At 37.4% G+C, this 24925-nt stretch overlaps 1 protein-coding gene across 3 annotated transcripts in view; it reads left to right on the plus strand.

The window, feature by feature from the left end:
* Nucleotides 1-24925, plus strand: part of LOC307008764 (kelch-like protein 29) — a 163419-nt gene that overhangs the window by 129725 nt on the left and 8769 nt on the right. For all 3 annotated transcript variants that reach the window (XM_079631895.1, XM_079631896.1, XM_079631897.1), the window contains one exon: nt 17288-17481. In XM_079631895.1, the coding sequence (XP_079488021.1) occupies nt 17288-17481 (194 nt within the window). The remainder of the gene's footprint in view (nt 1-17287; nt 17482-24925) is intronic.

A 24925-nucleotide genomic window follows, 5' to 3' on the forward strand; every position in this document is an offset into this window, starting at 1 on the left:
GGAGCCGAAGGATTGTAATGCATCACAGCCAGTCAGGTAACGTAACGTTACAAGGAAAGGATGGAGACTACTAACGTTACGCTGCTACGGCTCCTTAAATTAGGTAAGTTAAGACAAAAAGTTGTAATTTTTCGCAACAGGTTTATTGACTTGTAATAGCAGTTTAAGGTGGAAAATGTGACAATCGGGTCCAGTCGGGTCTGTGTCTTCCCGGCAGTTTCGGGTCCAGCTTACAAAAATAATCGACGGGTCCAGGTCGGGTCCGGTTAGGCATTTATCGGGTCTGCACGGGTCCGGGTCCAGCTTTTGAAATAATAGTCGGGTCCGGGTCGGTTCGGTGTAGCAAATTACGGGTCCCTTCCGGTTCGGGTAAGAATTTTTGGACCCGTGAAGACCTCTATATTGAAGTATTGAGCAAGATCATTGTGTCTATGATTTCTGAAATATGCTTGAAGTCAAGCTCCATGGCAGACTCCCCATGTTGAGACGGCTGTATTTTAGTAGGCGAAGGAATTCTCATTTTGACCATCTTATACACAAACACAGCTTGTGTATCTGCACCACGTTCACACCTCATCAAATATCATATTTGCGCTGTTGAATCCTATTATTAATTGTGTTGGCCAATGGCGTTCTCGCCGGGCACTTCCTAACCTTTCTCAGTCTGGAAATTCCACACCCCTCGAGTCCAGCCCTCTGATGGCAGCACGAGGACAGTGATAATTCAGACGACGTGCCCCGTTCAAGCCCAATCAGCAACACTTACTGTTTAATTGCTCTTTGATGATGGATTCCAGTCGTAAAGCCACAGTCTCACATTATGAGTTGTCGTTCCATCTCTTTAGCTCTGAAATTACTGTAGGAGAGCAAGTGAAAACAAGGAGCTCGAGGGCAGAAGTGGAGAGAACTGCTCTTATGAGTTTATTTTCTCTGTGTCATGCAGTCATGACTTTGGCACTTTCACAATGCTGCGTGTCACTCGCCAAAGTCAAATGAACAACTGCTCCAATTAAAGCACTAAATCTGAACTTGAATGTGCTCTGTAAAAATTGGATATATTATGCAATATTTTTTTTAATTTCTTAATGCACATTCCTGGTTGTTAAAATGAATGGTTCATCAGTGCATGTTAATCCAAAGAGCAAAAAATGCTTTTTACTAAGTTTGATTATTTTTAATGATAATCGAAGCAGTTAGTGATAACTGTTTTTTATAATTGGGGTCAGATACCATTCAAAAATGTAAGAAATACATTTATACTTTCATTCTTTTCAAGACATGTCAGAAAACAATTATATTTCAAATAAAAGCTGTTCTTTTTTGACAAATAAAATATATCATGGTTTCCACAAAAATATTAAACAGCACAACACTGATAACAAGAAATGTTTCTTGAGCAGAATATATTTCAAAATATTACATCTTTATTTTATCAAATAAATGCAGCCTTGGTGAGTATAAGAGACTTAAAAAAAGCCTGACTTTTGAGCCTGATTTTGTGCAATAGTAATGTCCTGATGGTATTGGGCATGTTTTTTTTCTTGAATTACCTTTCATAATACTATTCATTTGGTTTTGTAATGCTTTTGGTTCCAGAAACGTCTTTGAATGGTTCCCCAGAAGACCAAACTAAAGAATGAGTCGTTTTTTTCTTGATTTCCCCTGCAAATGAATCGAGTGTGTATCTCTCGGAGTTGGCGGATCCTGTAGGCAGTCAAAGCGAGGCCCATTGTTCCGTGCTGAGATAGAGCGACCCACCGTGCAAACTCAACACACCATGGCATTAAAGAACTGATAACTCGCCGTCTGCTGCTGTGCCTTTATCTCCAGCATACTCCGCTGCTCCACTCCTGCGAAGTGGAGTTTTAGACCCTGTTGATTGTCAAAACGACAAGAAAGGACTCAAATTACAGTGTTTTTAGCTTTAATTGGAGCTCACTTTCTTTTGCCACTCTTGCATATTATCATAGCAGCATCTTCATCCTCTCGTCCATCGCCAAGTCACATTTATTTCTATATCACTTTATCCAATAAAGATTGTTTCAAAGCAGCTTCATGGCAAAACAGGAACAGAAAAATTATGATCAATGATTCTAACTTCATCAAATATGAGACAAATTCTAATTCTTCTGTAAAGCAGCTCCACAGTAGACAATAGTGTCTTCAACAGTGTTGTTTAGTAAGGCCAAATCATAGCATTTCATGGGCGTCTCTTGATCCACGTGTCGTTCGTTTCCACTGCATCAATGAACCACTGCGTTTCTGCTAAACTTGATAAAAACAGTCCTCCGCTGCTCAAGCACTATGTTTATTTCCGGAAATTCGGCATCTCTGATGTCTGTCTTTTCCAGTTGGAGCTGCAGTGACTTCTGCAGATTTTTCTTTTTCTTTGTTTGTTTTGGTTCACATGAAGTCTCATTGAAAGCCTAATCAAATGAGCTCTTTTTTCCATTCTTCTTTTTTGGATAATTGCTAAGTACGTCATGGATGTAGTCCATCAAAAACATCTGTTTATCTTGGATATTGTATTGTAAAGCTGTGCAGATGTACTGTAGTGTTGTATGGAGGTGATCAGGTTGAGATATTGATATATGTTATCATACAGATGGGAGAAACGCAGATAATCTGTCTGTTGGTAAATGAATCAGATCTTATTAGCATATTTTTTTTTTGAATTGGTTTAAAAATTAATTGGGGACCTTTGAAGTTGCTATAAAATTGGTTCCTGTAATGAGATCAGGTTTCACCGTTTTGTTATAGACCAAGGCCAAAATTAACCTTTTTCCAACACCTCCTAATAGTGTGTGATTTTTTTTCTTTCTTTCTCATGTGTATACGTAAGTCTCACATCTCACATCACATGGCGAGTGATAATTTTGTAGAAACCTGCCTGATGACATCCTGTGTTTTCTTTTTTTGCTAAATAAGGTTTTTTCCATAGATGTTATTCTAGGAAATCACAGGCATTGACTGATTCCCATGAAGGTTCATAATTTATACAAAATGTATTATGCTGATTTTTGTCAATTAGGGACTGTTCGTTATTTATTTAAGGGGCCACCGGAGGAGTTTTGAGATCTATAGTCAAAAAAGACTTGACCCTCCCTTCGCCAGCAATACATTTTTCTATGACCCTCCAAAATGATTGTGAAAAAAGGCATGACCCTCCCCGATCATTTATTGATTAATACTGGTAATTGCGCTTGGCAAATATGTTCAGATATCTCTATGTCTAGACCTACACCAAACGTTCATTAAAAGGCTCCTGTACACCCGCCTTTTTCAAACTAGCGCAGCGCTGACTCGCGATAGGTAGAAACTGCATGATTTGATTTGTTAAACATGAGGATTATCCGTCTGGCATCGCCGCTCACTCTAACGTTAACCTAGATAATTGTTCGCTGTTCTTAGGCGCATAACCAAGTGCGTGTGCGGAGTGTGTAGCGCGCACTGCATGACATGGAGGCGCCGATGCGATCAACAGTGGAAACAACTTAAAATACTCTATTTATGGCCATACAGAAAAGAATAATGCATCTGTCGCAATACTTGTATTTGTGTAAACTCACAATAACAAGAAAACGTTTTGCTTTCGTAAAATAAAATAAAACAACCAGGGCGCACTTTCATGGTCTCCGTGAACTGGAGCGCGTCAAAAAAAAAAAAAAAAAAGCAGAAACATATCGTAGGCTATATAGCATACTAGCCTCAAATATATGAAAAAAATATCTATATAAAGCTTGATATGTCCACTTTTAAACAAACAAACAAAAAAAAATCGAAAGCAAATATCATCTGATTATGTAATCCGTATAAGATGCATTTCTCTTAAAGGCGCACTTTACAGCGGAGATGTATGGAGACATGTTTGCAGCGGACACTGATTTAGAAAAAAAGAGTTTATTAATAAACAATTAAAATGCATCGTTATTTTTAAATACATATTTATTATCATTAGCCTACTTTTGCGTCAAGTATATACATGCGCTTGAGCGCAGAATGGGCTATATCCCATGCAGTATTTAAGCAGAAATTAACGTGCGACTAGTCAAATATTTAGTATGGCAACAATACATTTACTATATTTGACATTATTTAATTAGTAAGTATCCAGCTCTTTACATTACATTTTTTGAGTTAACAATTAGGCTAGTTAATGAACTAATAAAATAATAGAACAAAGTTAAGATGCTAACTATAATTCTATTTAACATGACTTGTTCCACCACGCAAATGACTGTTTTTAAGGTGACAATCTGTTTTCACATCTTCACATTTGAAGATTTACTGTATCTTGAAGATTGTTGTATTGTGTTGTATCTTCTGTTATAAAGATTGACATTTCGTTAATTAAAAAAAATAAGCACATAAGGTTGTTAAAATGTTCTGTTAGATGTTCTGTGTTGTATAATAATATATCTAATGAAGATATATTAACAAAAAAAAAAAACGTATATATTATATATAAAACATAGCCTAGGCTATATAAAATAAAAAAAGGTCCTCATTGGTTAATTTTGCCTGGGGCCCCCACTCAGTGTTGGTTCGCCTCTGTCTTGCGATGAATGAGGGGCTGTTTACACCTGGCCACTTCATGCGTGTTCTGTGATGGGATAGCTATCCGATCGTGAAAAGACCAGGTATAAATGCCCTCCGAAACGCATTCGACACGGATTTGAATCCGATCGCTCAAACCACTTCAGGGGAGGTCTGGGCCACATTCCCGACAAAACTGGACATGTGTAAATGCATCTGGTTGTTGAAACCACATATATAAATTGTACTCCTCCCTAAAAATGCAATAAAATTAAAATAAACGTGAGCGTGTTATAGGCTATATGTCATGTTATAGCCAGACATGACGACGCTACTGCAACACGCATCACTGCAGATGAGCCAACGTGCAAACTATTTGAAGAATTGAAGATAGGATTTAAATCCGTTTTGCAAAAACGCATTTATGCGACCACACCAGATGTAAATGGAATCGTTTTGATAAATCAGATAGCTATCCGATCTGAGAAAACGCATGAAGTGGCCAGGTGTAAACAGCCCCAATGTAGCACGCGACATTTGTGTTTGTTTTCAGACATGATAGCGACGTAGGCTACATCACATGCAGCGGTAGAGTTACACTCACAGGACACTGCTTGTGATTAGCAATCACAAAAGTTTATTATTTGCTCGTGGTAAACATTTCATTGGCGTTCTGTTCTTTTTCTGAGCACGTGCGCACTGTCAAACAGCGCCAAACTGGACTTGATCTTTCCATCTTTCGCGTCTGATTTTTGTTGGGTCAGACCCATCTGCTAGCTATGGGGGGACCGAGACTGAGAGAGCTACATGGAAAAATATGCACAAAACAAGCCACTTTGAAAGTTTGTTGTTTTTATGAATACAAAAGTTGGGTGACCCTCCCCCTAGACTAAAAAAAGTTGGATGACCCTCCCCTCAACAAAGAATAAAAAGGCATGACCCTCCCCTATTTTCCTCCGGTGGCCCATTCCATAAATACCGAACGGTCCCTTAGTTGGTACACTGAAAATGCTCTTGACCTTTTAATGTAGTTTTTTTATGATCTTTTAACCATTTTATGTAAATAACAGTACATACAATGGGTCTCTTTCACTCATAATTGCGTGGATCATTTCGTATTTGTACGCACAGGAGAACTTCTTAAGAAAAATCTCCGCCTAATTCACAACACGTGTGTTCGCACATGAGTTTGATCTAAATCTCTTTCTAATGTTAGTGAATGAAGAGTATTCTAAATGAGCGGCCGCGTGCAGGAGGCGAGTCATTTGCATAATAAACAAGCATAAACCATCTTCATATAAGGGCTTTCTGCACAACACGTATGCATAGTAAACATTTTTTTGCATTACAGTAATGAGAATATTGGCTTTATTGTCATAAAACACTGAGATAATAAAAGATGCATTACCACGTTCCTTTATACCTGGTGTATTCCTCTGAAGGGGCAAAAACATTTATCACAATCAATCTGACAGAGATCTGACAAGATCAATGGGTCTCGTGTTTTGGACGGTTTTCAAATTCACAGCTGGACCGTAGATCAGACATCTACATTTCAGATGAAGGAAAGTGATTAGACAGCGCTGCCGGACGTGTATTTTAAGGGGAAACATAATGGGTTGAGATGGGAAGACATTGATCAGCGGCTCCCTCCGGCCTTTACAGAGGAGGAGAGCTGCATACAGAGAGAGCCGACATAACCTTGACACGGGAACTGGCAGAGCTGGATGGATTATATATAGAAAGGTCTGTGACTAGCCGTGTGTATGTGTGTGGTTTTGGCCCGGCGTGACTCTCTAATCCCGCCTCTCTCTGATGGATGGATGGCGATCTGCTCTGGTAATGATGCCAGCCGCCCCTCGGGTCATCCGCCCTCCATACCCAGCAAATGATGATAGGGAAGCGAGCAAGCTGGTGAGATGTCTTAAGAAAGGCTTGTAGTATTGGTTCATATGGTGATGCTACAGGTTTTGTGAACATTTTCCAAAATATATTGGTCTCAATGCTGAAGGTGGCCTCCAAGTCAATTGGAAAGGCAAAGTTTTTTGGCTTTCTTGTTCATTGTGTGCAAGCTGAAGTGTTCAAGAAATGAGTTTGTTTACTGGAATCATTGTGTTGCAACCTTGGCCCAGTTTGTCACTGTGGCCCGTCTTAATGTGTTAAAACTTCCAATAGTTCTGTCACTACTGTTATAAGTCACATTTATTGTGCCTCTAACTTTGATTCAACATGAAATCAGTATTGAATGTGTATACTTTCTTAAAGGGATAGTTCGCCCAAAAAAAAGAAAACTTCTGTCATTACTCACCCACACATCATTCCAATTCTGTATCGCTTTCTTTATTCCGTTGAAGCACTGTTGTTATTGTAAACTAAAGCTAAACACTATTCAATTATTTGTGTTGTTGTTGTTAATTGAAATAAAGCAGAAATTAAAATAAATGTATAAATTACATTTTATAGATGAAAAATATATATAAATGTACTTAAAATGCTGTCTTTGCAACTAATGGAAATAAAAGAAGTTCAAGCTAAAGTACTGAAATGACTAAAACTGAAATAAATGAAAGCTTAATAGAAATATAAAAAACTAATAAAAAAATACAAAAGTACATAATTACTAAAACTAAAATAAAAAAAGCTAATGCAATAAAGTGCATAAATACTGATTCAGTATATATTTTACTATAGATCTGAGTACCATTTTCATAGGCCTACAATTTACATGGTAATCCAATGTGCTTCAAAGAATCAGAAGCTGTTGAAAGAGCAACGGCTCCGAGCTATTAATAAAATGATGACGCAGATGACACGTTTACTCAACATCGTTTACAAATGTCTTCAAATTGGAGTGATACCGAAACTAAAGCGCTTTTCCTCGTCCGGGCGGATCAAGAGATTTGTCAACAACTTTAGAGGTCACTTCCAGGTTAATGACATCGTCACAGAGTTTACCGGTATGTTGGAACTGATGTGTGAATGGTCTGTTAGCGGTAAAAAGCCAGAATGCTGTTTCTTGTGTGAACAGCACATTTTGGAATTCACATTAAAGTCGTTCTGGCAATTTTATGGTAATTTGCCGGGATTGCTGTGTGAAAGAGGCCAATGTCCCCATAACACATGAAAACCCCAACGGTGGTGGTGTTGGGTTGATGTTTATGAGTGTGTGTGCTCTGTGTTAGCGCAGTTGTTCATCGTGCCAGACTCTGTCAGGGTACAAACCAATTTATTCGTGTTGACGAAAGCAAAAGCTGTTTGTTTGCTAGTCATGTAAATTAAGGCTGTAAGGGTGTTTGTTTTAGTCCCAGGACACAATGAGGATTTCCAGAGTTATTCTGGTGTATCGCTATTCTAATGCATTCTCTGCTTGACATTGTACATTATTTAGTTTGACTAGGGTATGTATTAATAATACATTTGAGAGTAATGATAAATTCCTCTCTTTTACCTCAAAAGAACAAGACACATTTTTTTTTTTCATAGTATGACTCATTTAACTAATTTCTGCCACCTTTAAGTGGCCCAGCTTAGAGGCTTTCATTGTGTTTATTGTCTATATTCTAAGTTTTTTTTTTTTTAATTGGTTGGCACAGAGACTAGGCCCAAGTAATCTTAGATTGAGATACGGAATGAAGTGTCACGAGTTTCGCCACAGTTTAGCACATATTTACGAGGAGTCTAACCGTTGCAGAGTTGCCTTGAGCCCCGACCCCTCGTTCGCTCGCAGCTGCTTCGGCTTCAGGCATGTGTGGACTGCTTGAACTGTGGACTGCTTGAGTGTGCACCTCCTGTGAGACACTGATCTGGAAAGCAGGGACACCTGTCACACCAAAGAATTCACAGCGTGTTTTAAAGCACTGGGAACACTGCAGAGAAACTTCATCTTGTTTGTTTAAGATGGGTAATTTGTGGACACTGCAAAAGAAATATGAACATGCATGATATTTATAGAAGCAGATGCTAACTAACAACATGTCGAAGAAGGAACAAGTCTCTTGTCAGTCTTCTGGGTTTTACCCAAAGATAGATGACTAGAAAATTAAAATTTGTAAAGACTTTGAATGTTGACTTGACAAAACCTTGCCCAAAAGTAAAAACAACAACAACCAATGGTTTAATTGTTTCAAATTTTATGTTATTTAGTAGCTTGACTGCTGTGTACTTTCATTGCCCAAGTCTTTACTCGGGTGTTATGAGTGGTTACTACAGTATGTGATTGGTAATGGTATCTATTGATAATTGGTAGCTATGGTTCCAAGTTGTTGATAGTGTTGCTATGGGTTACTTACAGTTACTACGGTGTTTTAGGTCAGAGGTTTTCAAACAGGTTCTGTGGAAATGTTTAGAGAAAGTGTATGTTTTTAAATAAAAGTATAAGAAGTTAAACTTAATAAAAAATTATAAATTAAAATGAATAAATCAAATATACATTTAAACGAATAAATAATTTGATTCAAACAAAAAATAAGCAAATAAATATATTTTTTAATAAAAATAAATAACCTATATATAAATAAATATATCAAAGCTAGATTAAAATAAATAAGTAAATGAGTAAACAATGAATATCACCTTAATGTTATCATAATATAACTTACTATAAAGTATTGTCCAAGCAATATTTTTGGCATGTTTATATATATAAATTTTTCACAATAAAAATTGGATAATTTTATTGTTATTTGTGGAAGCAGATGCTATTTAAAAAGAATTGAGGAATAATGCTTACGATATTGTATATGTAGGTTTTATGTATTAGCAAAATCAAAGATCACTTTCACCTGGATTTCTCATCAAAAAACAATACTAGCTAATTAAAATAGAATTTGCATCAAAGCCACATATGCTAGAAAAGTCACATGACTGCAGGTGTTTCCTCGCTAATTGTTTTAATTCATATCAGACTCTTTTAGGCGAGAAAACGTGAGTCATAATGATTTTTCATTTGTTCCACAGATGTCTGTATTTATAACCGCACTTTCATTAAGCGAGTCTCTGCCTCGTATAATTAGTTCCTTCCTGTACGCCGCTGTAAAAGTCTCATTAAAAAAGAGGCAGAAGTCGCCTGATAACACTCTCCCTCTGTGTAATTAATGGTCTTACTCACGAGTCACTGAGCTGACAATGAACCGCCCGCTTCTGAACCACTCGCCCAGAGAGAGGATGGAATATCCGCTTGTGAGACATCTGCTTTCCTGTACGGGGGATCCAGTGGGAACATCTGATTTTACATCCCAAAAAAATGGTGGTGTTTGCTTGTAGTCAAGACCACCTAAACCAAGATCAAGTCGAGACCAGTGTGCGTCGAGACCAAGACAAAACCAAGACTTTGAGGGATTGAGACCAAGACAAGACCAAGGCAGGGCGAGACTGAATCAAGACCAAGACCAGACCAGCACTCCTTAAATTCATCTAAAAAATCCACACTTACTGCCTGAGAAATGTCTTCTATGTAATCAATAAATACAATTAAAATGATTAGACACTATATAGAGCTGTTACCAGTCGAATGACATCACTAACAACAGAATTAATCTTTGCACTGCAGAGGTGGCACAGAAGTTGCATCTGAATCGGTGCAATTACAACTGCATAAAAAATGTTGAGATTAATGTTTTGAAAATAAAATTTTGTTTACCATATATATATATATATATATATATATATATATATATATATATATATATATATATATATATAAAATATGTGTATATATATGTGTGTATATGTATATTTTTTATTATTATAATATATTTTTAATGATATATAAAAACACATTAAAAAATTACTTGCCAATGGTGACTCTCTACCAAGGTGTGCGTAGAGTGTTGATTCTCTTCAGAACCCATTTATCGAGCCGATGGCCTATGTATAAGACTTTATCGATTTTCTTTGGGACATTCCTTTGAAAATGAAATTCAACCATGGTGTCCTTAGTGGCTTGGATGCCGGGAGTCTATGGAGACTGGCATGTATACATCCAATAACAGTACATTTGTAATGTGTTTTTGTGAATTTTGTAAAATAGGTCCCCTTTAATTATATCATATAACATTATAGTATAAAAACAAGATCTCATACACGTACTTTTTTGAAATTATATCTTGAAATTTGTGAGCATTTGTATTAATTATGGTGATTTTTTTTTTATTCAATCCCCTGTTATTTTCTGACCCGGCACAACAGTTACAAAAGAAATCAAATTAGAAATAAGATATTGATTGCATTTGAAGCAGGACGTTTTACATCCAATAACATTAAAGGTGCTGTATGTATATTGTTTTGGACTGCACTAAAGCATGAAAATACCATATTATGTTTGCAGATATTTAGGAAACATGCTAGGTTCAAATAATTGTTTCTCCGAAAAACAATGCTACAGCCAGTTATTTTACTTTGAAATGTGAGTTCTGTGCCAATTTACACAGTAACATCTGACACCCGGGGTTGGCAGTTGGCAGAGAAAACGGCGCATTACAGCCGTGAAAGCCAGCAAACGAACTTGGTCATAGATCACAAATTCTACAAGACATAAAAAAGCATCGGCATCCATCTAAAAAGCTCTATCCGGATAAAATAAGCGGATTAATAAATACGGTGTAAGGTATTTCACCATTGTCAATTGCACTCGTTCCTGTTGCGTGTCATCAATCTGACAATCCACGTGAGCATCTCGAGTCTGAGGAGGAGGGGAAGGGGCAAACAACTCTCCAATATTTTGAATTTGTACTTCAGGACCCATTTCAATCGCTAGCTGTCAATATTACATAATGCATCTTTGATGATGTTAACAAATAAATCAGACAATGCACTGGCAATGTAATCATACCCCCACAGTTGTGGTCTTGAAATAAAATCTCTCTTAGGGTGTATTCACACCAGGAATGTCCGCTAGTTCCCTTGCATTGGTCCGGACCAAATACAATGTTGATTTTTTTCTTTGGGTGTGGTTCGCTTTCACACTGCTCTTTTACAAGTGAACCAAGCTTGGTAAACAAAGCCACACGTGTGCTAAGGTCATCCATTCATTGGACAGAAATTCGAACCGTACCAGAGTTCGTTTGGAACTGGGCCGAGACCACCTCTTCAGCTGGGTCTCGGTACGGTTGTTTGGTCCGCACCCGAGTGCGATTGTTGTATTCACACAGCAATCGAACCAAACAAGACTGGTGTGAATACACCATTAGTTCTCTTAGGGTGTATTCACACCAGGAAAGTCCGATAGTTCACTTGCTTTGGTCCGGACCAAATAATTTTGTTTTTGTTTTTGTTTGGTACGGTTCGCTTTCACACTGCTCTTTTTGCAAGTGAACCAAAATTTGTAAATAAAACCACACGTGTGCTAAGGTCGTCCATTCATTGGACAAGGATTCTCAAGTAGGGAAATCAGGAAGTGCAAAAAAAAAAAAAAAAAGGCTCGACGGAGATATTTCGTACTGCAATATTTGTTCTTTTACTGTTTTTGTGTTATTCACTACAAACACAATATGAAGAAATCATTAATGAGTATCATATGACATGATGTCATCTATACGATGATGTGCTGCAAGACGGTCACGATTCCGGCGGAGAGAACATGCTCTCATGTGCGCCTACCATGGGACGCTGACAGTGGATATAAAGTATAACGTTTTGATTCATAGAGAGGGGATATGTTCACACATTCAAATAATGAGATTCTTATTGTATATACTGCTAACAAGTGCTGTCAACGTTAACGCTTGCGATTAAGTTTGACCAGTTTAACGTAAATTAACGCAGCACCCCCACCCCCACCATCCTTGTATTGTAACTATCGTTACATTATATGAACTCGCTCGTATTCAGGCAAATGCTTTTAAAGCATTTATGCGCGAATAGACTAAAGAGAACGCTCTCTATGTGAATGTCCTGATGCGCACACACATTCATTCATTCCATTCCACACACACGACGCGCAGAAAGACGCGCAACAGTATCGTGTGGCCAGACAGCGCGCCTCTTTCGCACTTGAACGAACAATATTGGGTCGATATTGATATTGGGCCGATATTGGGTCGGTTCATGTTCACATCGTAAACGAACCGTACCAGAGTTAGTTTGGAACCGTACCGAGACCACCTCTTCAGCTGGGTCTCGGTTCGATTGTTTGGTCCGCACCCGAGTTCGATTGCTGTATTCACACCTGCCCAAAAGGTCCGCACCAAGGGGGGAAACGAACTAGAGTTCGATTCAATCGAACCAAACAAGGCAGGTGTGAATACACCCTTAGACTGAGCAAGACAAATGCAGTTGAGACCGAGACAAGACTAAGGCCTTTAAAAATAGTCTTGAGGACACTAACAAAAATACTAAGTAAGAAAATATTTTTTTTGGCATAGAGGTACTTTACTATATGATCTGATGATGAAAATGAACGATGCTGCACTGTAAAAAAATATTTTTTGGTGAAGTAAATACTACTGAAAAAAAACAATGTAATTTACATGAAAAATTTAGTTCAGGCAAGAATAAAAAAAAACTAAGTAAATTCCATATCAGTACTTAATTCAAGCGAGTAGAAATTAAAGCGTAAATATCAACTCTAAAATTAAGTAAAAATTACTCAACTTTTCTGATTCTGGGGTTCCCATCAGGCACAGGACCTTGAATAATTAATTAGGTTCATTTTTCACTGGTTTCCAGCTGTATTTACACTGTTTTATCATTGCTTTTGTTGTCAGGATTAGTAACTTGCCATTTTGTGACATTTCGAGTAAATTTTCTGCTCAAAATGACACATTTAAACACAAAAACGATCCATCAAATGTTACCGTCATTGTGTATTGTCTACCAAGTATTGAGGTCTTTGCATTCACATCATGCGTAACATCTGACTTGATGAAGTATACATTACTTAGATACTCTAAGTAAAGCACATACTATAAATGACTGGTATAATTCAATAAAATTGTTTGAGTGAAATGTAATGCAAAGGAAATTTCAACTAAATCGATATCAACCTTTTACTAGCTAAGTTAAAATTACTTATTTTCTTTGTTACTTTCACTTAACTAGGTTAAGTAAAGTTTACTTAATTCCATATTCCAAGTAAATTTAACTTAAAGATTTCTAATTAAAGCTTTTTTCAAGTATATCCTAAATCCTTTTTTCAGTGACAATGAAAACGTTGATATTGGCAACAACTATTATTGTATTGTATTGAATTTATTTCTAGAGCACTTTTCAGGCTACACAGTAGCTCAAAAGTGTTGTATATTACAAGTGAATAAAGAAATTATAAAAATAAATACAAACTAAAACAAAGACAACAACAACAAACAATAAAACATCCATTAAAAAGTTGACGATCTAACCTCAAAAGGCAAGCTGTTCCGTAATCTTGGGCCAGTGACAGCCATCTTTAGATTTAAGGCGCACTTTTGGGATTAATAATAGTTTGAGTATCTCTGCATTACATTTGAATTATATGGCCTAATAAGCTCAACCAAATAGTCTGGCACTATTCCATGCAATGCCTTAAAAACATATGTCAAGACCATGTATTGGATCCTGTAATGCACTGGTAGCCAGCCTAATGAGGATAACAGTGGGGTAACACGATCAGTCTTCTTAGCCTTCATAAGCATTCTAGCAGCGGCATTTTGCACTGGCTGAAGACATGCAACATGAGCAGGTCCCGGAATAAATAACATTACAATAGTCTAAATGGAAAAAGATATATGTATGGATTACTTTTTCTAAGTCACTAGTTGAAAGAAACACTTTTAATTTGACTATTGTCCTGATAAAAGGAACAATTCCGAACTACAGTTTGTATTTGTTTATTGAACTTCAGCGAGAAATCAAAAATGACTCCCAAGTTCTATACTCTGCCCTGTAGGTAGCAAGCCCAAGGGCCTAAAATGTCACTTTCAGCCTTATTAAAAACTGAACGACCAAAAAACATAATTTCTGTTTTACTTTCAACTGAACAAGATTGTCAGCCATCCAATCTTTAACTTCATCCAGACACCTATGGAGTGTTGCATAGGAAACATTACAATTAGGTCTTAAAGGCAAATAAATTGTGTGTGTCATCCGCATATAGATGGTAAGAAATACCATATTTAAAAAAAAATCATTCCCAAGGGGAGCATATATAATAAAAACAAAACGGGGCCCAAAATTGACCCTTGTGGGACCCCACTGGTGATAGGGTCTGGATAAGAAAAACAAGTACCAACCTTTTCTGTAAAAGATCTTTGCTCTAGATAAGATGCAAAGCATTAAAAAAACGAACCTTGGATTCAGACAAACTGCTTTAGCCGCTGCTTGTATTCCTTAAAACTCAAATCTTTGATCCCCAAAATTACATATTTAAAAAAAAAATTGTAACATTTTACAATAAGGTTTCATTTGTTAACTACATTAGTCAACATTAATTAATAATGAACTTTACTTCTACAGTATTAATTCATCTTAGTTAATGTTATTTTCAACATTTACTAATACATTAATAAAATCAAAAGTTGTTTTTGATAACATTAGTTAATGCACTGTGAAGTAACATGAATCACCTGTACAGTATTTGTATTAATTAACATTAACAGAGATTAATAAATACTGTAACAAATTTATTGCTCATAGTTAGTTCATGTTAGTTAATACATTAAATGATGTATTTATTAAAACAAATGAAACCTTATTGTAATGTGTTACCAAAAAAATCTCATTGCCTTAAAATAGCTTGAATGTAACTCTAGACCCTTGCTTCATTTAGTATACGTGGAGACATGAATATCCAAATTAGCCCCACCTCCACTCACTCACATCAGCTCAGAGAGTCACTCGGCCAACTTTACTGTAGTAAACACTGCAGAATGGCATCACTCTTTACAACGTCGGACACATAAAGGTAATTGATATGATTAGCCTTTTATGAAACAGCTAATAATGTGTTGCTAATGTTACACAAACCATGTTCCCATTGACCATCTCAAGAGTCAAACAACTGCCTTCTAAAATCAGTTTCCTTAGAAACATTTTGAACAACTTAGAACGTCAGCGGAGAAAGATCTATAGTTCCTCATAACATCGTAATATACATAATAAACATAATTCACCTGCTATATTGCTGCACAGTTTTTCATATCAACAGAAAAATATATTGGAATAAATTGGCTTCTCTTGAGACTCCCCTGCTTCCAACAGATATTCTAATTCCCGCCCGTACATTGACGATTGGTTACAAGGTAGTTTGTGACGTAAGAAACACTGGCGATTTTTAACCGCGTTTTTGAGACTGTCTTTGGTTCACTGCAGTTTTAATGGGAAAATACTCAGCAATAGCGTTGACTTATGAATTTGCACATGGTTTGTCTTAAAGCATATTAAAAACGCCACATAGACATATAAACAACTTGATTTTTACCATAGGGGGACTTTAACAGAACTACAAGCTTCACATTTCTGTATTAAAACCCTCCAGCACACCTGCCTGCTGCCATAGACACTATAGACATTAGGTAAAAAGCATAATGCAATATTCCGATAATTTGTGCATGTTACTGTTGCTGCAGGGTTTTGCTCGTGAGATTTTTCCAGCATTTCTCTTCAGCTAGGCAAACGAGATAAGCTTCTCCAGCAATATTCCACAGTCAGTATCTGTTAAATGTGCAGTAGATAAGGTTGACTTTACTCCACCGACTCCAAACGCGTTTTCTGCTCCTCCATTTAAGACTCATAATGGTCTCACTCAGTGAGCGCGACCGGGTCTCATTCCCTGCTCAATTTTCACCCTCTAACAGGCAATCTCCTGATGTCTCCCACAGGTCTTCCAGCACAAACTCAAGGCAGGATCTGAGTTTGAATCTGGGTTGCTGGGCTCCTCAGTCAAAACCTGCTCTTTCATTTGTATCATTTTGCACAATCCAAATATAGCCTGCTTCCCACACCTGTGAGCCTGTCCTGGGATTAGATGAGGATCAATCTAGAGTTGTAGTTTAGAAGTTTAAGAGATCAAATACTGTGCAGTGCTTAACAGATTCATTTATATATATATATATATATATATATATATATATATATATATATATATATATATATATATATATATATATATATATATATATATATATATATATATATATATATATATATATATAATTAATTGGCATAAAAATAATGATGCATTTTCTACATATTTTTATGGCAGTTCAGTATGTATATGATACTGTATTTATTGTATTTAATACGTATTGTACGTATTGTATTTAATACGGTTTTTATTATTATTATTATTACAGCAATGGTATTTTGACTTGAAATCCTCCTTCATTTTCTGTATTCAATGTATTTTGTTTCTTGAAATATTAGCCGGACAGTTTTTGTGACAATCAGCCATGCACATTTTCACTACAGTCTCTTTTAACTTATGTTTAAATGCTAGAGTTGAATTAAATGATCTTACCCAGGGCCAGTAAAGAAACTCAACCAAGCCTCGCAATTTACTCTCATTTCCCTGATGCTTTATCAGGCGTGAAGCGGAAACACACTGATATGAGCCATGAGCATCATTTAAAAATCCATGGAACCATGGAATGTCTTTTTATTTAGGCCGACTTTAATAGTCCTTTTTCTAGGGGAAAAAAGGTTTAAAGTGGATGCCAGGATGTTTGTCAAACTTTTAACCCTACATATGAGCAGTTAGAATAGAATAGAATAGAATAGAACATTTATTTTGTCTAAAAAGGCGTGTTTCAGGCTAAATTGCTTTTCATTTTCTCTCTAGGTATGACACCATCACTAACCAGTGGGAGATGGTGGCTTCCTTGCCCAAACCTGTCCATTCTGCAGCAGCAACTGTCTGTGGAGGGAAGATCTATGTGTTTGGAGGGGTGAATGAGGCCAGTCGCTCTGCTGGAGTGCTTCAATCATATGTGCCTCAAACCAACGCCTGGAGCTTTATTGAGTCGCCCATGATCGGTAAGAGCACTGCGGATAATTACTGAGCCACCTGACTATGTTGTTCATTTGCTGTCTTCTGTATTTTGGGTGTATATATATATATACTAGCGTTGAAAACTATGGGGTCAGTATGATTTTTTTTATTATATTTTCATTCAGCAAGGATGCGGTAAATTTATCAAATGTGGCAGTAATAATTGCTGTTCTTTTGAACGTTGCCTCTATAAAATATTCCCCAAAAAATGTATCATAGTTTCTACAAAAATATGAAGGTGTATCTTAAATTAATTTTTAAGCCGATTAGAATGGTCTGAAGGATCATGTGACACTGAAGACTGGAGTAATGATGCTGAAAGTTCAGCTTTGCATCACAGGAAATTATAAAATATATTGAAAGAGAAAACAATTATTTCAAATCGTTATAATATTTCATAATATTACTTCTGGCCGGATGGTGCCAGCAGCATGCTATCTGCTGTGTCAGATGGCTCAAGCGACAGCACATCTAGATCCAACAGATCGCTCAGACCGGTTACTGAAGAACATGAAAGAGCTATGCCTTTTTCCGATTTCCTCAGCCAGCTCGACCTGCAATCCTCACGACATCAACCTCCACTGAGCCACGATGCACACATGCTTGTCCCTCAACTCTCGAAAATGAAGTCCAGCGTGAACGGAGCTTCCTCACTCATAATGGGCGCATTCAGAACCCTCAAGAACTGAACGTGCATGCTCCTCATCCAAACATCAAACGCACAGATCATGTGTGTCCTCCAATGTCAAAAAACTGGGACACAGAGGCACACCTGAAACGATTGTCTGAGTTTTTCATACTAAATCATCCCCCTGTAGTTAAAACTGTTCGGCCCGATAATGGCCCAGATCCGGCAGGCCGAAAGAAATAACTCTTCTCGGTTGCATTTGCCAGACTCAGGATGGATTGAATAATTTGTTTTTCCACAAATTGACATTGTTGCCTTAAAATCCTTAAGATGGCATCTACTTAAAAAAAAAAAGTAAACTAAACTAAACTACAACTACCTAACATTAACATACAGCTTTATAAGGAGCTGCAAAATGTTTGATGAAAAAGAAAACTTCAGGAGCCTCCTCAAGTTAGCCGGTTAGCCGGAAAACGTACACAATATAAAACACAAAACTAAGTATTTTGAACACCCTGTATTTTTTCAACTTTTCAGATTGTTTACATTCGCAAACAGCTTTATTACACTCTGCTTGAAATGGAATATTTGAAAAACCATAATAGGGGCACTAATCAGAATCGCGCTCAGATTGATATGGTAAAATTAACGTCATCGTTTGTTTTTAGTTTACGGTGTACAATCGCTAAGCTGTAGAAAGAAAAATGTGCAATGTATGGTGATGGTGATGTGCAATGTATGTTATGAGAAAATTTAAATGAGAAAGGTTTTTTGACCTTTGATGCATGTAAACCTGTTGTAGGAGACTTAAAAATGTAATTAGGAGACTTTAAAATAGCATAATAGGGGCACTTTAATTAGTTTGCTTTTGGGCCTGCTCTTTTATTCCCCCATCCATCTCTGTCCGAATCGAGCTGCAAGCCATCTTTTGATGAACATTTCAATCTCTCTATCCGATGCACTGGCAGTATTTGCATTTCTTTGCTGTGATATATATATAAAAAGATCAATCACAATACTATAGACTTTTACAAATCTTTCAACATCAACTAAAGCCATATTTACAATGCAAAAGTAGAACAGAAGTTGCATCTGATATGGCATTTGTGCTTATTTACACAGACTATTTAATGCTGTTTGTGGAGATGTATTTACACAAAAAATGCATAATGCTAATTAAAAAAAATTAATTAATCACAAAATCATTATTATTGATTATTGCTCCAGTCCTGATATTGTAAAAGTAATAATTTCTGTTGATTAATAGATTGCTTCTGTGGTGGGAAAAAAAGCATGTCATATTCTGGCTACAGACAAAGCAATAAGAACCGTTTATGAATTTATTAGAAAATTAAGACTTCACATTGGTTAGTTTAGTAGCTGGTGTCCTGCAGAGTTTAGCTCCAACCAGCTCCAGAACCTGCCTGGAAGTTTTTAGTAATCCTGGAGACTTTGATTAGCTGATTCAGTTGTGTTTAAATAGGGTTGGAGCTCAATTCTAGCACTATGTCAGCCAACTTATGATTATAATTTCATTATAAACATTACTTCGATATGTTATGTGTAGTACTGTTAATTAAAATTGTATTAGATTTCGCAGTTACAAATTTAGTTTAAGATAAAAGTGAATGTGGGGAAAAAATAAACAAATATTAATAGGAATTAAAATAAAAAAAATGCTCTAATAAATAACATAACATTGACAGGGAAAGGATATTAATTTACCACATTGTAAAAGGAGACCCACCCCAGCACCTAAACTGGCTCGGTTCTGGACATATTTCACCCAAAATCAGACCAGCCCTTATGGTCCGTAATCGGGCCGAATGTGGCTAAATGTGCCATATCTGTGCAAATCAGGCCAAATCTGCACATCCAAAGCCAATTCTGGCATCCATTACTGGGCCAGAGCTGGCTCACTTTTTATGAGCCGCTGCCAAAACACGGCCGAGTGAGGCGACACTCAGCCGCAATTTGCCCGATTGCGCTCTACCTGGGTCTTCACACACGCTACTACAAACAAAAGGCTCCTAAAGACAAAAAAGCTAATTACATAAATTGCAGGCACATGTAGCCAAAGAGGGTTTAGAGCAGGTGACTTAAAGTTCAGAGACGGCGACTGACATCCTCTCTCGTCGAGAGCCGGTCTCGAAAGGCCAGCTGCATGTGAGAAGGAACATGATATTTTGATTATTGTGAAGGGCTTGAGTGATCTGGAAAGGTCGGTGTAGATGTCAAGTGTTGCAGGTATTCTTGCGCCAGCGGATAATGAACTGTTGAGGGTTTCGGTCGGTAACGTCATCTCAGCCTGGGCGCTTATTGATTTTGATGTTGCCATGGACTGTGAGGCTCTTATTGATTTTTATATCACTATGAACATAGTGGCCCAGGGATCATATGTTTATTGCAGCCGTGTTTGTGTAAGAACCAGCAAAGGCTCAAATACAAAGCTCCTCAGTCTTCATTGTCTTGTTATTTGGCTTCCTCCTCAATCGATAAAGCCATGGAAACGGTCAACAATAATAAAGCAACTAAAACCATTATGTAGCATATTATAATGACCTAGTAATTGCAGCGTAGGACAGTAAAGCCTGGAGTTGAAGATGTGGGCAGGTAGCAAAAAGTTTGCTGGTTCAAACCCAATTAAGATCGATCGCAGTCATACCCTTGATCAAGACTTTTAACCCCGTAGGTATTATAAAGTGTCTGCTACATTTGATCATTACATTAAAGCAAAACATTAAAGGGGCCATATAATGCTATTTTAAGTTAATTGTTGGGGGGTTAATAGTAGAGGTTAACATGCTTTAATGTTTAATGTTTTACTTTTTTTTTTTTTGCATACTGTACATTCTTCCAACTCCTCCATTCCCAGACTGTCTGAAATGCTTTGATTTCTACAAAGCCCCTCATTCCGAAAAAACTGTTCTGATTGGCCAGCAGAGACAGTGAATTGTGATTGGCCAAGCAAGTCAAGCGTTTGTAGGAAATGCAACGGCGTAAGTAATCTTTGTATAGCTGGCGTTGTAATCTCGCAGGTTCAGGAAACTGTCCTCTGTAAAATGCACTGTGCACAAGCAACCTTTTGGTTTGTACTGCTCAAGAGCAGCTTTATAAAGAAATCATATCCTCTGATTCCTAATTTCATCTGTTTTCGGAAGGCCAAACAAAGTGATTTTGCTTTCACATCCACACCCATGTCTCCGCGACATGACGACAAAACTCAAATTCACAGAAGCCTCGTCTTTTTTCTTTGCGTATGCTTTCGGCTGCTAATATTTCACATTGTGATGTAGGCGTTTGAGGAAATAATATCTGGACTTCGATCGAGGTGTTTTAGGCTGGACTGGATCTGTGTTCTCTGTTAGATAGAATAAATCTATTTGTGGAAGACTGAGCTTTGTAACTTTGCAGATCGTATACATGCTTAAACAGATACATTACGCACTAAAGGAAAGGGAAAACATTAAAAAGCATAATATGACCCCTTTAATTAATTTATTAAAAGTGACTTTTGTAATGCTACAAAAGATTTCTATTGCAAATAAATACTTTTCTTTTGAACTTTCTATTCATCAAAGAATCCTTTGTCAAAAATATTAAGCAGCACAACGGTTTTCAACATTGATAAAAACAAGAAAATAAAAATAGCATTTTATTGAATGGTAGTGTATATGTATGTGTGAATAAAGTTGTTGTGCCCTATCTTACACCCGGTGCAATGCAGCGCCCTTACAACGCAAGTGTTTTTTGCTAGTTTCAGTCCGACGCAGTTATCATTTTCATGTCCTGCGCCACGTAGTTTAAATAGCAAATGCATTTGCGCCCATTTGTTTGCCCATGGGTTTGCTAGTCTGAGAATGAGGTGTGTTCAGGCGCATTGTTGGCGCGTTGCTATTTTGAGGCAACATAAATAAACTGCGCCATTGACCAACTGAAACCTGGTCTAAAGTCAATGGCGCAATATATTTTTTTGTTATTTAAAGAGCGCGTTAGTAATGTGCGCCTATAGGAGGGTCCACAACGCGCGTACACTCTGCTTATTAAACACACAGGGACGCACAGCAGCACACAAACATGCCAAATATATGAAATAAAAGGATTACAAAGTAAAAGATTATTATTGTGTACATAAAGGTATGGTGGAATCCGGCTTGTCCCCGTAGATGGTCTGCTTGCGCACTTTTACCTCGCGCACGAGCAGATCCGTTTGCATTCTGGAGAAGCGTTCAGTCTTTCCACTATCAAATTCTGTCATGTAAATATTGAATATGCCATGGTATGAGCGCAACTGGCATTTAAAACGAATGAGAGATGAGACTCTAATTGGTTTAACGCACGGAAATCCCAAAACACAACCATTACTCATTAAAGATAATAGGGCCCATCGTGTATATAGATATTTATAAAAATAGACATTTTTATTAAAATTGTGCCTTAAAAACTTAAGATTAAATACACAACGATTAATAAAATTACCATTCACTGTAAGAAAAGATTAACTCTTTCCCAGCCATTGACGGACATTTCTGGCTTTCACTGTTGTCAAGTCTAGTCACCTTTATTTATATAGCGCTTTTTACAATATACATTGTTTCAGCAGCTTTACAGTGATAACAGGAAAATAATGCAACAAAGTTTGTTTCTGCTGTACAGCAGATTTAGAAGAAAATAGCATCCTGCAGCTTTCACTGTTGTGCGGTAGGGGGTGCTATTACACATCTTCTGAAAGAGTACTGTATCTCCTGATCAAAAACACATGTGAAGAAGAAGCAGAAACATGCAACATTATATGTTAGCAAGATGCATATGTAAAATAACGTGATCATCAACATTAAACAGCATATAAATCAAAACTGCCTAATGTTACCGAATGAAATGTCGACCTAGGACGAGCTATAGGACTGTGAAACTTTTGGTGGTTTTGATCATCATTCTGAATCCGATCTTGATGTAGTCTTTGACAAAAACATACAACAAAATATTTTGAGGGCCATGCAAATTTTTTTTAAAAATTATCAAAAATGCTGGCGGTGCCTGGTAACTTGCAAATTTGTAACACTTGTTTTGAATTTGTTATTATTGTTATATTATTGTTAGATCTTTCAACTGGAAATATGTTTGGGTGGTCCAGTTTCAGTGAACACTGAAAAACAGTAAGATCTGCCATGAAGACGCTTCATATCAGTGATTTGGTCAGTCGGCAGTTAGAGTATTGCCTCTCAGTTGACAGTCAGTGATCTGCCTAATCTTCCCATTTGCAGTTTTTCATCTCTCCGTCTTATCGGCAGGGAACGGCATTGTCACCAACACCATCTGTGAATGACAACACCTTCCCCCCGCTGGCATGCTTATTGTGTTTGACAGGCCAGAAAATGCAGTGGGACACGCTCACGCTGCACTATATTGTGTATTGTGTTTAACATGTAAATATTCCAACCATGGCGAAGAGCCGCCCGTGGTCATGAAACGCATCAGGATGAAGATCTTTGGTGTTTTATCCACATTTATGGAAGTGTGAAACTTTGTTTAACTGTAAAAGGACTGCCGCTGTTTGTTTTGAGATATTCTTTTCAAGAGCCCCATTTAGTAGTTGTGCCACATCACTGAGGATGGCAGATTGACACTTCAATGCCCAGCAGGAGACAGCAGACGAGAGTTGAACACACATGCACACACTGTGATGGGGGGGGGGGGGGTGCTGAAAACCATTCTCAAATATGTGCGGTCAGGCGGAGAGCTGGATGCCAAAAGGAGATTAAATAAAGAAACACTGAAAAGAATCTCATGAAAACATTCCTTGGTCACATTTAATCCGGTTTAAAAGTTAACTGCTAGTCACTTTATTCGGTGCACCTTGCTAATACCGGGTTGGATCCCCTTTTGCCTTCAGAACTGTCTTAATTCTTCGTGGCATAGATTTAGCAAGGTGCTAGAAACATTTCTCAGAGATTTTGATCCATTTTGACTTGATGGCATCAATTGCTGCAGATTTGTCAGCTGCACATGCAAATCTCCTATTCCACCACATCCAAAAGGTGCTCTATTGGATTGAGATCTGGTGACTGTGTCATTTGAGTATAGTCAACTCATTGTCATGTTCAAGAAACCAGTTTGAGATGACATGAGCTGTGTGATCTGCTTCTGTTGCCCATCTGTTTCAAGGTTCAGAGATGCTCTGCCCGGTGTAACAAATCCATTATTTGAGTTACTGTTGCCTTTCTATCTGCTTGAACCAGTCTGGCAATTCTTCTCTGGCCTCGGGCACCGACAAGGCATTTTCGACCACAGAACAGCTGTCTCTCTATAATTTCTCTTTTTTGGACTATTCTCTGCAGAACCTAGAAATAGTTGTGATTGAAAAATTAAGTAGATCAGCAGCCCGTCTGACACCAGCAACAACAATGCCACCTTCGAAGTCACTTAAATCACCTTTCTTCCCCATTCTGATGCTCAGTTCAGAACTTAAGCAGACTCTTTTGACCATGTCTAATTACCTAAATTCATGTGATTGGCTGATTAAATATTTGCGTTACCGAGCAGTTGAATACACCTAATAAAGTGACCGGTAAAAGTATGTGTATATATATTGGGGCTTTCACACTGGAGGAGCCTTTTTTATAGTTCCTAGAACTATTGGCAGAATTACCCAGTTTTTGGCGTGTTCGTACCACAGGATCTAGGAGCAATTTTAGTTCTAGGAACTCCTTTTGGGGAAACTAAATTAGCTCCTACTTCAGATTAGGGTCTAACACAGCAAAATAGGAACTACTAGTGACGTTAGTGTGCGCTGATGGGCT

The sequence above is a fragment of the Phoxinus phoxinus genome (genome assembly GCF_949152265.1).
Source record: "Phoxinus phoxinus genome assembly, chromosome: 13".
NCBI lineage: Eukaryota > Metazoa > Chordata > Actinopteri > Cypriniformes > Leuciscidae > Phoxinus > Phoxinus phoxinus.